We start from the raw sequence: 12,948 nt of genomic DNA, 5'->3' as shown, positions 1-12,948 counted from the left end.
ACGAATTTTTGCTAGAAATGGTGGCTGCTTCACTGAACCACAGTTACAGCACTCCTTTCTTTGGAGCTGAACCTTGTTTAACTTTGAAGTATCATCTGATTTAAAAATATTCAGGGGCATTCCTCCTTATTTCAAGGCCAGGAGAGCACAGAGTGCCTGGGCCACTAAAAATTATTTGTTACTAATGGCAGTTTTTCTCTTTCAGCTTCTGCTAATGTGTATGTTCCAACTGTCTGCAATGGAAGAGAAGTTGTGGATTCCACCACCTCGTCTCTGTGATTATTCAGCCGGTTCTCACAGTCCTAGACTGTTAGAAAGTATTGCACATTTCTTGTGCACTTTGGAAAATAAGACCCTTTTAAAAGGACTAGCATTTTTTTTCTAGATACTGTGTAATAAATTATTTTTGAGGACTGTACAGTATATAGTGATGTTCTTTTTAGAACAACTTTAGGAGCCCTCTGTGATTAACAGTTCTAAGGGATGTGTAAATAACCATGACTTCCAGTGCCACCATATTGACTCAGCAGTGAAGGAATGGTCAGTTGCCGTGTTGGGAGGCATTCTTTCTAATGACAATTTCTTTTGTAATTCCTTGTTGTAATTTACTTAGACCACATTTCTATGTTGTAAATTATGGTTACATTCTGTGCAACAGATGGTTTTCACAGCAGTATTAATTAATGTAAGGATGTCAGTAATAAAATTGGAAAAGTTTTCCAGCATGTTTACCCTTTTTCCCCCTACTTCACGATTCTTAAAATTCTTCATATGTGGAGAGCAAGATCCTTAGCAGAAGCAAGGCTGACATGCTGTATAAGTAAAACTAAACAAGCCCATTACTATTTACTAAATTGTACTAATTTAAGTGGTTCATGCTGGAGTACAGTTTCATCTGAAGTCCTTCGGGTTATTGATGTATTATCAAAGCCACTTTCAGCACCAGGGTGTGGAACCTCTGGCCCATCTCTTGTGGTCCCAATCTGTTCCTGTCCTTCCACAGGACACATTCCCTTTTCCCCAGTTTTTGTGTCATGCTCCCCCATTCTAAAATACCTCTCCCAAGGCTCAGTAAGAGTTTGAAGCTAAAATATGCTGGCATTATGTATGTTTGGCTCCATCTCCTTTGCCTTTGGTACCATCCATCCATGGACTGTTGCTCCTGAGAGCATCCCTGAACATGAATTCAGGCATCAAAGGGGTCACCCACCCCTGCTTTAGCATAAAGAGGGGACCACCCACCTCACGTGGCAGCTTTGAGGGTTGCAAATGTCTTTTCTTTTCCTTCCTAGGATTTAGGGAACTCTTGGTTTGGATTTTCACCCTCCTGCATAAAAATATCTTCATGTCATAGTCATCTTTAGAAGGTCACTGGAAACAGCCCCCCTCCCACCCACCCCCCAATACACAGGAGACTGCTGCTCTTGCACAACCACAGCTGCATGTCAAAGCCACTAGTATGTGTGATTTCATCAGTGCACCAAGTGTATTAAAAATTCACTATATTTCTATCATGTTGTTTACAAACTATGTTGCAGGAATGACCCAGGGTCACATGAAAGCTGCTTTATCAGAGCACATAAAACCATAAAAATCATAGGAAGCAACTGTCAAGCGCACCACTTGACAACTTTTCAGAATGCTTCAAAGCAATGTTTCAGGGTGCCTCTTTAAGAGTCTGGGCTCAGTTTGCCTGAGAGATTGCTCACACATCCTGCAACACCCTTTGATTCACCCTGTCCTTTGAGATCAACCTGGGGCGTCTTAATGGGTGTCGATGAAAAGAATTACACAATTCCAGATAAATTAGTGTAATAAATGTAGACATTTATTAGTTAAAATAAAGGGTTTCAGACATCCCCTACTCAAGAAACTGAAACAGTAGCAGCAATTTAATAAACAATATGGCAACAATGATACAACACATTCCAGTTGCACAATTGAAATTGAAGGAAGTTTGGAAGTGCCTCGGACTCATGTTCCAGGGGAACATCAAGGGCACAAACAAGGCCTCCCGACATCACCTGAGGATGGCAGAGGATCGTTTGGAGTACCCATTTGCCCCTCTTGCAGAAGGTGTGAAAAGAATTGTGCTGGCTGCCACTCCAGGATTGCTGATCAGCCACGGAGAGGAGGAAAGGGGATATGCCGGGGCAGGATTGGCTGGAGTCAGGGGCTTACATCTTGTCCAGGTGGCAGCCCAGCCCAGCCTCCTTCCTTCCCCCTCCATCCAGATGGCTGCAGGTGGCCATCTGGATGAAATGCAGGTTGGGAGGCATGGCAGAAGCAGAAGAAAAAAAGAAGCACTGCCAGCTCGCCCTGTGCCCTGCACAGGAGCCTCCAAGTTCAGAGACTGACATGTACCGAGGACAGGGGTGATAGGATTCCACCCTAAGTGAGCTTTCCTGAGCCATTCCAGAGATGTGAGTTATAGTCTTGTAACTCAATTCACAACATTTGCCATTTCAGGCTTGCACTTTCATCTGCTGCCCAAAGACAATGACAGAAACCCTGAAGGCAAGTATGTCCATCCTCTAAGTGCTCTGCCCTTGGACTGATGCAACCAAGGACTCCGGATTCCTGATCATGCTGCAGTGAGAACAGGCCCCTGGCAGCATGGATGCTCACCCTACCCTTACCCACCTAGCTGTTCCCATCAGGCCTCTAGAACCCTCAGACGTCACACATACATTTGCACACACCCTAATCATGTCATTCACTTGAACGAGATGGTGATGAGGAGGAGGAGGAAGGGGCATCAAGCTTCCTTGCTTGCTTTGTTCCATGCCCAGTTAAACCTGTCTTTGCTATCACTGCTGCCATGTTCAGCATAAGGTCTGCAGCAGGGAATCCCCAGGTGTCATGGAGGGTCCTCACAAGGGTTGTGCATGGAACCCATCTGCCAGATTCCCTGGATTTTGTCTTCCCAGGCACAGTGGCCCAGAGACTGAGTCACTGTTGAACATGTCCAAGGTTTGTGAGTGCTGGCCAGGAATTGGGCCACACATGCTGCTTAAGCAGCACCATGGAATGGCACCAGTGCACCTGTTCACTGTGTCTGTTCTCCCCATGCACCCTGCTACCTCCTGCTGTCAGATATGGCAACCAGCTCTATCTGGCCCCTTTCCCCCACAACCAGCAGGAACGAGAAGGGAAATTAGCTACTGCAAATGGCAGATGGGGAAGGTTCCCTGTTGTGCCACTGGGGTCCATGAATGGTCATGGACTTCTTCCAGATTCAACTTGCTTCCTTAGAAAGGCACAGGCACCAGAAGTCATCCCACAGGCAGGAGTGAACCAGGGTGCAGAGAGGCTTGGCACATCCCAGTGAGAACCCTGATAATGGGAGCATCATCTATAAGTACAGAGGACTCACAGTGCAGAAATCATGCTGCACACAACTACAGGGAGAGGTGAGAGGAGCAAGGTGACTTTGGCAGCAGCAGAGCCAAATTGCTCTCCTGCCTTTTTTGCCATGAAACCTTAGTCACATGAGTAGGACTCACAAGTAGACCAGAAGCAGCTTTGAACATAAGAAACATGCATCCCGCTTGTGTGAAGGTTCTAAGGATGACATTTCACTCCCAGTGTCCCTGCCCTTTCAGGCACAGACTTTGCCCATTGAGGCAGGTGTTCAAAAGGGAGCTTCTACTCATGTTGCCCTGCATAAGAGTCAACACCTCCCCAGTGGTAGCCCAAAAGTGTTGCAGGTGTAATGGCAGGGGAACTTCTGCCCATATAAATGGGTGTTCAGGAATCTTGGAAAAAGGATAATAAACAGCTTCGGAGAAATTACAGACTATGAGTTGCAATCTGTGAGTTGCAATCAAATCTAACTATTCTACTCCTGGGTTAAATGAAAGTTCGGAGCACTAAAATTTAGTGGTAATGGTGAATTGTATGTTAACAGCTGCAAGGACCCTCTTAGCAATACTTGGGCTATTGCCATGAAAAAGTCTTTAGTGCAATGGGGAAAAAAGACTTGCATTGCTATGATGATGAATACAATAAAAAGTTCTAAAAGTTGCTATGGGAGGGAAGAATGGACTCCAACCAGACATTCCAAAAATGTTAGATACTGTTTATTAATTATTGCAAAATTCCAGTCGACTAATTTAGAAATGCACACACAGACATATACATACTATATGTGTGTTCAACTGCATTTTTAACTGTCTTGAATGAATCTACTGGGAGCCAACCTAACATAGTTATATAATGAGAGATTATGCCTGTTGGGAGCCAAGTTTCCTCCTTTGAGCATTCAAAAGCCACAGTCTATTTTCCTTGCAAAGCATTCTTTATTAACCCAAAAGCACACATCCCCCAGAATGACTCTCTGAGCATGAACAGAGCAGTTTGCTGAATCAATCTAGAATTCACCTCCAGAAACTCTCCATAAGAGCATGCCTTGGCCCCATTCCTTTGGGAGAGGCCTTCTGAAAGCGAGCCTCCTTCCTCTCTGCATGCTGATCCTCTAATCGGGCCACTCTCCTCTGCTGACAGTGCATCATGGGGTCAAGTGCTGGGGCTGCTTGGACTTCATCTTAGAAATTCAGGGTCCCCTCCCATCTGCTGCATATCTTGAATATTCCCATGGGCTGCCTCCCCATCTGAGGGGCCTGTCGAGATAAGCACTTCCGCTTCTTCCATCTCAGGGCCTTGGCATGGCCCATCCACTCCAGCCCGCTGCTGTTCTGTTTCACATTCCCATTTAAATTCTTCTGAAGTCCAGCCAGCAGTCCTTGAGAAGGAAGGCCCAAAGCCGCCAACCTTGTCACTCCCAGCATTGCCTGTGTGCGGTGAGGGGCCCTGCTTTAGCAGTGCTCCGGACTGCCCTTGGCTTCCGTTCCCACTCAAGCACAAACAAGGAGAGGCCCCTCCAGACTCCTCCTTATCAACATGGGAAAGGCAAGGCTGTTGAGGCAGTGGATGCACACCTTTTCTTGTCCCTGCCATAATTAAGCCTTCACAAGACGAGGCTGAACCCTCACTGGGCTTCCTAATTCATACTCACATTTGCAGCAAAGCAACCAAACAAGCTTTAGGGCAATAGAGCTCTGCCAAGGCCCAGTCTCTGTTCACACGAAAAGGTGGTTCAGGAGCCCTTTGCTCAGCTCTCAGCGGCTGAGCAAGCAAGTAAACAACCAGGCATCAGCTCAACATTTCAGCCTTGCTCAGTTTGTAGCGTGGCCTCGGGGGGAGGGGTGCCATTCAGGGTGCTCTGCACATTGCCTACCCTTCGGTGAATCTGTCATGACAGAGATGTGATCCCCACCCAGGTTCAGAAACGCGGCAGTACAGTGCCTTTAATTTTTGAAAGAGGAGACTGCCTGCCCCTAAAGGTAAAGAAGGATCACAAGGAAATACAACACAGAGATGAAAATCAGCTTGCAGAATTGACTTTCTCAGGCGTTGGGGAATATGTGTTCTATCCCATTGGCTGTAGGACTGCAACTATCCCCATTTCTTTCAACTGGATATGCCGACTAAATATGACGGGAGATCCAGTCCAGCAAGATCTGGAGTGCCACATATTGCCTACTGCACCTGACGTTAAATAAGAGACTTGCTCAAAGGGTGATAGGCATAGAATAACTGATCTTCTAATGAATATTGGGTGGCTGTCACAATAAGCATCAAACTGGACAAGGAAATGGAAGGTGGTAGACTGGCATCCCCCCCCCCCCGACCCCCAACAAAAGGATGAAATGATCCTGACAGGCTTGTCCTGGGACGCTATTAAAGAAGCAAAAAGGTTTTATAGGGGAGAAAATTGAAAATAATCAAGACTTATTGTTCAGGGAAACAAAGAAAAGGTGTTCAAATAGGTTCATCTTGACTTTTTGGACCACAAACTGAGATGCTCAAGTTGATACACAAAGTGCTGACAGGTATAATATTTAGCTCAAAGTAAAATTACAGCCACATCAGCAACACACACACACGAGAGAGAGAGAGAGAATTCAATATGAGAATTTAAGAACTTCTTTTTAACAGAACAAACTTGTCTTCCCAAGATGCCTAAATGTCAACAAAGAGAAGGGCAGGCAAGCCCCTGGATAGAGGGTCCCATACTCCAGTGTCACAGCTGAGAAGGCTTAGCATTACATGGCTGGTATGTAACACCAGCCAGCCACATGAGTTTCAGCAGTAGATCCAAGCCCTGAGCAGATGGGAAGATTGTGTGGGAACACATGCTTCCTTTGAGATCCTAGTCCCAAACAATGTAGAGCTTTAAAAGATAATGTAGGTTTGGTCTTAGAAACAAACCAGATAGAGGATATGTGTTGCTATGGAATGCATCAGCTGTGACCCAAACTAAATGTTCCTTAAATGCAGGTAGTTCACCTCTGTGTGATGGTAATACCTGTTGTCCTGAAAGAGCATGTAGCCCCACTCAGGTCACGGCCACAGGGCCCCATGGAGAAGGGCTTAAGCTTCCTCCCAGCTGTTGTCTTTTCTCCCCAAAATTCTATACACACAGGCCACCTTTTTATCTATGGGACAAAGTCTGTGGACTTTAACAGGGAGACAACAAAAGCAAGGGGAGGGAGGAAGCTTAAATCAGCTGAACTATCAAAGGCACATTCAGTTTGGTTCTCTGTGCTGTGATCTAGCCTGATTTAAACACATGGAACTAGCTTGCTCACAAAGGCTTCACAATCCCTTTCAACAAAGGAAGCAGCTCTTTTGTGCATACAAGTGGATAAAGGTAGGGGGACCATGTGTCCTTCTTTCTAGAATAAAATAAATAAATAAATAAAGATAAGAACAAGATGGTACCACAAACAGGGAAAAAGGAAGGGGACAATTCCAGCTACCAGAAAAATAAGCTTCCCTTCCCCAGCCACAGAAACTGGAATGCTTGCCTTCTCCTTTTTTCCTACTTTATTTTGCAGGAGTCATCTATTTAAAGGGCTGCCCAGTTCAAAGTCCAGTTTCAAAATAGAGAGAGCTGGGCCCACCAAAAGTTAGTGTTTGACCACTACTGAGCAGGCATGCAAGCTACTAACTATAAATTCCTCCACCATGGTGAAACGTGCTATATTTCTGTTTAAATTACTAAATCTGCAGCTATGGATATAAACTAGCATACACACATTTTATGCAATTTTGTCTTCTTTCTGGCAGTGTGTCAGTGAGCTGCATAAGTGAGCAACAGGACAGCTCCATTTATGGAGTTAAAGAACAGGAAGCAGGCAGTAAGAACAAATGGAAAGTTCTCCCAATGGAGGATGTAAACAGGGGGTCCCATAGGGACCTGTACCAGGACTAATTTTTTCCAACCTGTTCATGAATGATCTGGAATCAAGAGTAAGCTGCAAGATGGCCAGGTTTGCTGACTACACCAAATTTGGGCTGAAAAGACAAAAAGGGATTTTGAAGAACACCAAAAGGGTCTTTCAAGCCTGGAAGAAGGGGCATCAAAGTGACAAATGCAGTTCAGTGGAAGCAAGTGCAATATGATGCATACTGGGGCTGAGAAATCTGTCTCAGCTTCTAATGAACACTGATGGGGTCTGATCCAAGAAGAGACATCTTGAGGTTGTGAGGGCATCTCAGTGAAAACGTTGATCCAGTGCATAGTTGCTCTGAAAAAGGCAAATTCCTTGTTAGGCACTCTTAGGAAAGGGTCAACCGCATACTGCTCTTTTACAAATATATGGTCCAACCATACCATGAAATACTGCATGTTGTTCTGATCACTGTACCTCAAAAAGGGTATCACTGAGTTGAAACAGGAGCACAACCAAAATGTTCAAATGATGAAGCAGCTTCCTTTTAAGGAAAGGATACAACATCTGGGATTGTCTCTCTTAGGACAAAGGGTAGTAAAGGGGAACGTGACAGAATTATGCATGGCATTGGAGAGGATAAAACATCTGGGATTGTCTCGCTTAGGACAAAGGGTTAGTAAAAGGGAACGTGACAGAATTATGCATGGCATTGTGATTCTAGTTAGGGAGATGTTTGTCTTCCCCCTCTTATTATTAGAATGTGGCATCAGCTCATGAAGTAGAATGCTAAAAGATTCAGGACAGACAAAAGAAAGTACTTCTTCATACAGTGAGTACTTAAACTATGGAATCTGCTACTACAAGATGCAATGAAGGTCACCAATTTAGATGGCTCTCAAAGATTAGACAAATGTATAGAAGATAAGGCTATCAGAGACTCCTAGTCCAAATGGTTATGTGCTTCTGCCTCCAATACCAAGCACAGCATGCCTGTGAATGCAGTAGCTGGGTATTATGAGTGGGAGAGTCCTAGTTGGGTGTCCATCAGTCAACTGGATGGCCACCATGTAAACAGAATGTTGAATCAGATGGGCGCTTGGTCAGATCCAGCATGGTTCTTAATTTCGTCCTATGTTCTATTCCACCTGCATAGCACAAGGGTCTTATAGTATGAGAAAACAGCTGGAATCAAAATTAAGTACTAATAACTTTTTTTAAATGCACAAGTATTAACAGATTATTCATTGAAACCTAAGGCTTTGGGTCACAAGAGATGACAGCCAGCAGTAAAAGGAAGTTGCAAAAGTAAATCCCAACTGCAAGGTTGCTTTGGAAATGAATGGCAAAGTGGCAGCCTACACAGTATGTTGCAAATTGTCAACTCTTTCCCAAATATCTTCATAGGTACCTATGGTTTAGGGAAAACAAAAACAAAAGAGAAATGTGCATAAAGAGCCAAGAAGCCCATTGTTCTTTATCACCGAAGACTGTCAATTCTATGAAGTCCAGAAGGGAAAAACATTTGTAATTTCATTTTAGGACTACAAATAAGGCAAACATTGTTGAAATAAAGATTCACAGAAATTTACATGGTAAGGGAGGATCCATAGCCAACTGGTTAAACACAAAATTTGTATACAAGGTTCCATGTTCAGTTTCCATATCCCAGATAAAGGGACTGAAACTTTGGTCAACTACACTTAGAATAACAGAAAATGTTGGACTAGATGGACCAAATATCTGACCCGGTTTAAGAAGGATGCATGTTTTCATCCAGTTGAAGTCTATTCCACCAAATGCATTCAGAGCGGCTGACATCACCTAGGTTCCTGCAGAACATCTGGCCTATGACTCCCATCATTCCCAACTAAGAATGTGCTGATGCTGGAATGCCCAGCTTGTTTGAACTCAATGGACTTCCTGCCCAATTCTAATCTAGTGATTGGAAACAGGCTGAGTTGGGAGCTCTTCCATCTCTAAAACTGGTTACTGTTCGGACATTTTTTGAAAATGCTAAGGGAATTTGCAGCAATCACACAATCTGAGCATTTCTACAAATTTACACAATTTGCACAAATAGCATGATTGGCACTATTTGCACAAGTTGGAAGCTGGAATGATGTAGTTCTGGTGCGATTTGTGCAAATTGTGATAGAGCTGTACAGTTTGAGCTAATTTCTGTAGCATTAAAAATATGCTAACTGTGGCCTGTTTTAAAGATGGAAATGTGCAAGTGGACTTGATTCACACAATGGCAAATCAGTACCAACATAGGGGTAATAAACTAGAATCCTGGGCCAGGGTAATTGTGAAAATTCATCAGATTTTATCTTCCTCTTCAAATTTTCAATGGATCCCTATCTCCAACCACCATGATCAGAACTGATGGGAGTTGTAGGCAACATTTCGTTGAACACAGGTTAGGAAGGCTGACCTAGAGCCATACTGGGCAGCCCTAAGCCCATGGGCTTCTTTGGAAAACCCATCCATTCTGCCTCTGGCTCTACCCATTACTGGAATGCACCCCTGCCCAAGCTGCAACCTTCCCCACATCGGAATTTGGCCCTCAGGCTGATAGACACAATTGTAGTCACCCTGCAGTGAGCTCATGATGTCAGTAACAATGTTTATAGCTGATACAATCATGGAGTTCCAGAAAGATCACAGCCACTACATCCATGGACAGGCCGGTTCATACTGTGTACCATGTGAACTGGAACAATAAGCAAGCAAACTGATCCATAATGCAATTCATATCTGGTGAAGAGAAACAATGCCAAGAGTACCAATAGCCATGTGCATTAGACAAAGCTAATGAACAACATTACAAAATATACAAAAAGAAAGAAGAGTTATGGTTTCAATTCTATGCACAGTTACTGTCCTGTTGGAATTCATGCAACCTACTTCTGAGTAGATATGCACAGGGTCTCTTTGTTAAGCATTCAAATGTAGCAGAATGTGCTTTTACACATCAAAATTTTGGACATGCACATGGTGGGCATGTCGTGAGCGGAGCTGGCTGGAGGCGGGGGTCAGACTAGATGGCTCGGGAGACCCCTTCTGACTTGCTCTGTTTCTATGTTTCTAAAATGTTCCTTGATGCATGTATTTCCAGAAGAAAAGGATGGCATGTGCTCTCTCAGTCACCCAGAGGAACACTCAGTAAAGCAGAAAGCCCTGCTTTTGAAACTGTATAAAGGAAACTGATTGCCCTGCTCAGGTTAAAAGCAAGTAAAACTAGGCAAGACTTATCCTGTATTGTAGAAGATTGAAGGGAAAGTATTCAAAATGCAGAACATTTCAGATTTGGTTTCATTTAAAAGGGGGGCCGACAGTCAAGTGATTACTGTCAAATTATCACGACCATTGAATATTTTGTACTAAAAGCCATCACAAGGTCCCACCTCATTTTCCATGCTTTATACAAAGATCTGTATTCACCTATTTGAGCAGGATTAAAAAACAAATCTTTCATAATTTAGATATACATTTATAAAATAATTTTTCATCAGTAACATTTATCTCTATTCTGATGAGTACGCAATTCTCACCAATAGTGTCCATCCTGTTTTGGAAGTTCTGGAAATCTAAAGATAATGTTGCTGATTATGGCTGATTTTTCAAATTGGAAGTGAGCCACTGAAGGCCCATGTGCCTTATTTGGACTGCCAGTGCTTCCCCACTCCAACACATGCAGCCCAGCTATGGCTGTTCATTAGCAGCTGAATGATTCTGGAGTTGTCCATGAGCATACATGCCCTTTCCTTGCTTCATTTCAAATTTCAGATTCACGACAGAAGCATGGGTATGAAAGTTCCATTTTGCTGATTAGAACTGGACCTGAATGTAATGCCTCCCTATTTTGGTGCTGATTGACTTGGTCACTCTAAATATTTCATCTTATGACCCTGGACTGTACCCACAGGTCCGCTCCTTTATCTAAAAATATCCCAGCCAAAAATTGCACAGAAAAGGGTAGTTCTGAAAAGTATGCGGGGACACAAAACACACCATGGTCTGTTCAAGGCCCAAATATGTTAAAGTGGCATCGATCTGTCCCTTCAAGACCCAGGAATGACACCTGTATTCATCAGATATACTAGGAGAAGTGGCCTGCCTCTTTGGGATCCCACTACCCTTACTTTTTTTAACCTCTGAACATGAGGGGCATGTTCTGCATTCAGCTCCTCATAGCAAGCCCACATGCTTTCAGCAAACTACCTCACTGTTGCAAAGCCTTGCAGGCTGGCATTTGTTATGGTGTCATTAAAATTCCCAGAAGCTTGGGAATATCTGCTTCCTACAAATGAACTTGTCATAGAAATGTGACTGCACTCTATTCCATTTGAGTGGCACTGGCTAAGCGTCATCAGCCAAGCCTAATTCTAAATCATGCAGCTTTGATCCTTTGAGCTGGACTACGGAGAGTTAGGCTGCCATCCTAAACATGCTTACTGAGAAGCAAGCCTTACTGGAGGCAGTGAGACCAGTCTCTCACAACACACACACACTGTTAGCCATCCAATGACATGTTCAGCCCTTCCATACAACATTCTTAGCATCTAAAGGAGCTGGTTCCGCAGGTGCAAAACTGGATCCCTAACGTAAGGCAAAACACAACAGTTTTACAAGTATTAAAAAGAAACCCTTCACAGTTCTCCTATTTCAGACATTGAGGACTGGTTTGATATCAAGAGAAACTCAATCCTGTAACCTCAGAACATCTGCAAATTTGTGTAACAGCTCTGAAGACATGTCCACCCTTTCCAAAGCCAGTCTGTTTCATGTCTGTGACAGGAAAGAAGGAACTAAAGAATAATGAAAAATCAACCATGCCATTGCACAGTTGAGTGTAAACCTCATTTCAGGTACGACCTCTCTTTCTCTCGGGACAGGTGAGGCAACCCACCTTATGGAAGAGACGTTGGGCAGTGAGCATGAAAAGGGCAATGATTTAGTTTCTTGCTGTATTTGTACTTCTCTGGGAGGAGCCATTTGGATTTTCTGTCTCAGGCACCAAGAAGTCTTGGACTGTTTCTGATCATGTTTTGTCTCTCCCTGAGTAAACTTCCATCCCCAACATATAACCTCGCTGATTTCCCCCTTTTCCCTTTTTTTTATTTTGGCAAATTACTCAGTCGCACATAAGGCAACTTCCTCTCTTGTTTTTCTCTGCTGCCATCTTTGTCAACTTAGATTGCACAACATTTCTCACTGGAGACCAGCCCTTGGATGGGTGCCTGGACATGTTGAAAATGTGGTCCCCTATAAACAGAAATCAGGCTTGCTGGTGCAAAGGCAGTCTTAAGTCTTCATATATTTTGAGATCTTGAGGATTTCAGCTGAACAGATTCAAAACGGTCTTCTTTTTCCTATTTCGCAAAAAACAAGAATTAAGAGAGAACAAACCAACAAACCAAAAATGGTGCGACAGGGCAGGACTTTAGGGCAGATGTCCAGGGTCCAACTCAGCAGAAAAAGCAAAAGGAGCCCCAGACATGAAATCATCATATTTTAAACTATGTCCACCAAAGAGGTCATTCTCAGTAAAATGGCTAAATCCACAGTGTAAAGTTAGCTGATGCAGACAGATACAGAGTGGAAGACATAATTGATATCCTGTTCATACACAGAGTTCCTGGCTATCTCCCTTACAAGGAACTGATTCAGGCCTTGCCTCCTTAGCTTCAGCAATGCTGCAGCC

General features: G+C 43.7%; 2 protein-coding genes across 2 annotated transcripts in view; one reads left to right on the top strand and one right to left on the bottom strand.

Annotated features, from left to right (window-relative positions):
- Positions 1-279, top strand: part of GRM3 (glutamate metabotropic receptor 3) — a 42,697-nt gene extending 42,418 nt beyond the window's left edge. The window contains exon 5 of the mRNA XM_044423430.1: positions 206-279. Coding sequence (XP_044279365.1) covers positions 206-279 — 74 coding nt within the window. The remainder of the gene's footprint in view (positions 1-205) is intronic.
- Positions 280-8,716: 8,437 nt separating this feature from the next.
- Positions 8,717-12,948, bottom strand: part of ELAPOR2 (endosome-lysosome associated apoptosis and autophagy regulator family member 2) — a 100,500-nt gene continuing 96,268 nt past the window's right edge. The window contains exon 22 of the mRNA XM_044423500.1: positions 8,717-12,616. Within this exon, the coding sequence (XP_044279435.1) occupies positions 12,557-12,616 (60 nt within the window). The 3' untranslated portion in view covers positions 8,717-12,556. The remainder of the gene's footprint in view (positions 12,617-12,948) is intronic.

The sequence above is a fragment of the Varanus komodoensis genome, unplaced genomic scaffold (assembly GCF_004798865.1).
Source record: "Varanus komodoensis strain SLA01 unplaced genomic scaffold, ASM479886v1 scaffold13_3, whole genome shotgun sequence".
Classification (NCBI taxonomy): domain Eukaryota; kingdom Metazoa; phylum Chordata; class Lepidosauria; order Squamata; family Varanidae; genus Varanus; species Varanus komodoensis.
The sequence above is the reverse complement of the archived record's forward strand: the minus strand, read 5'-3'. Positions and strand labels throughout refer to the sequence as shown.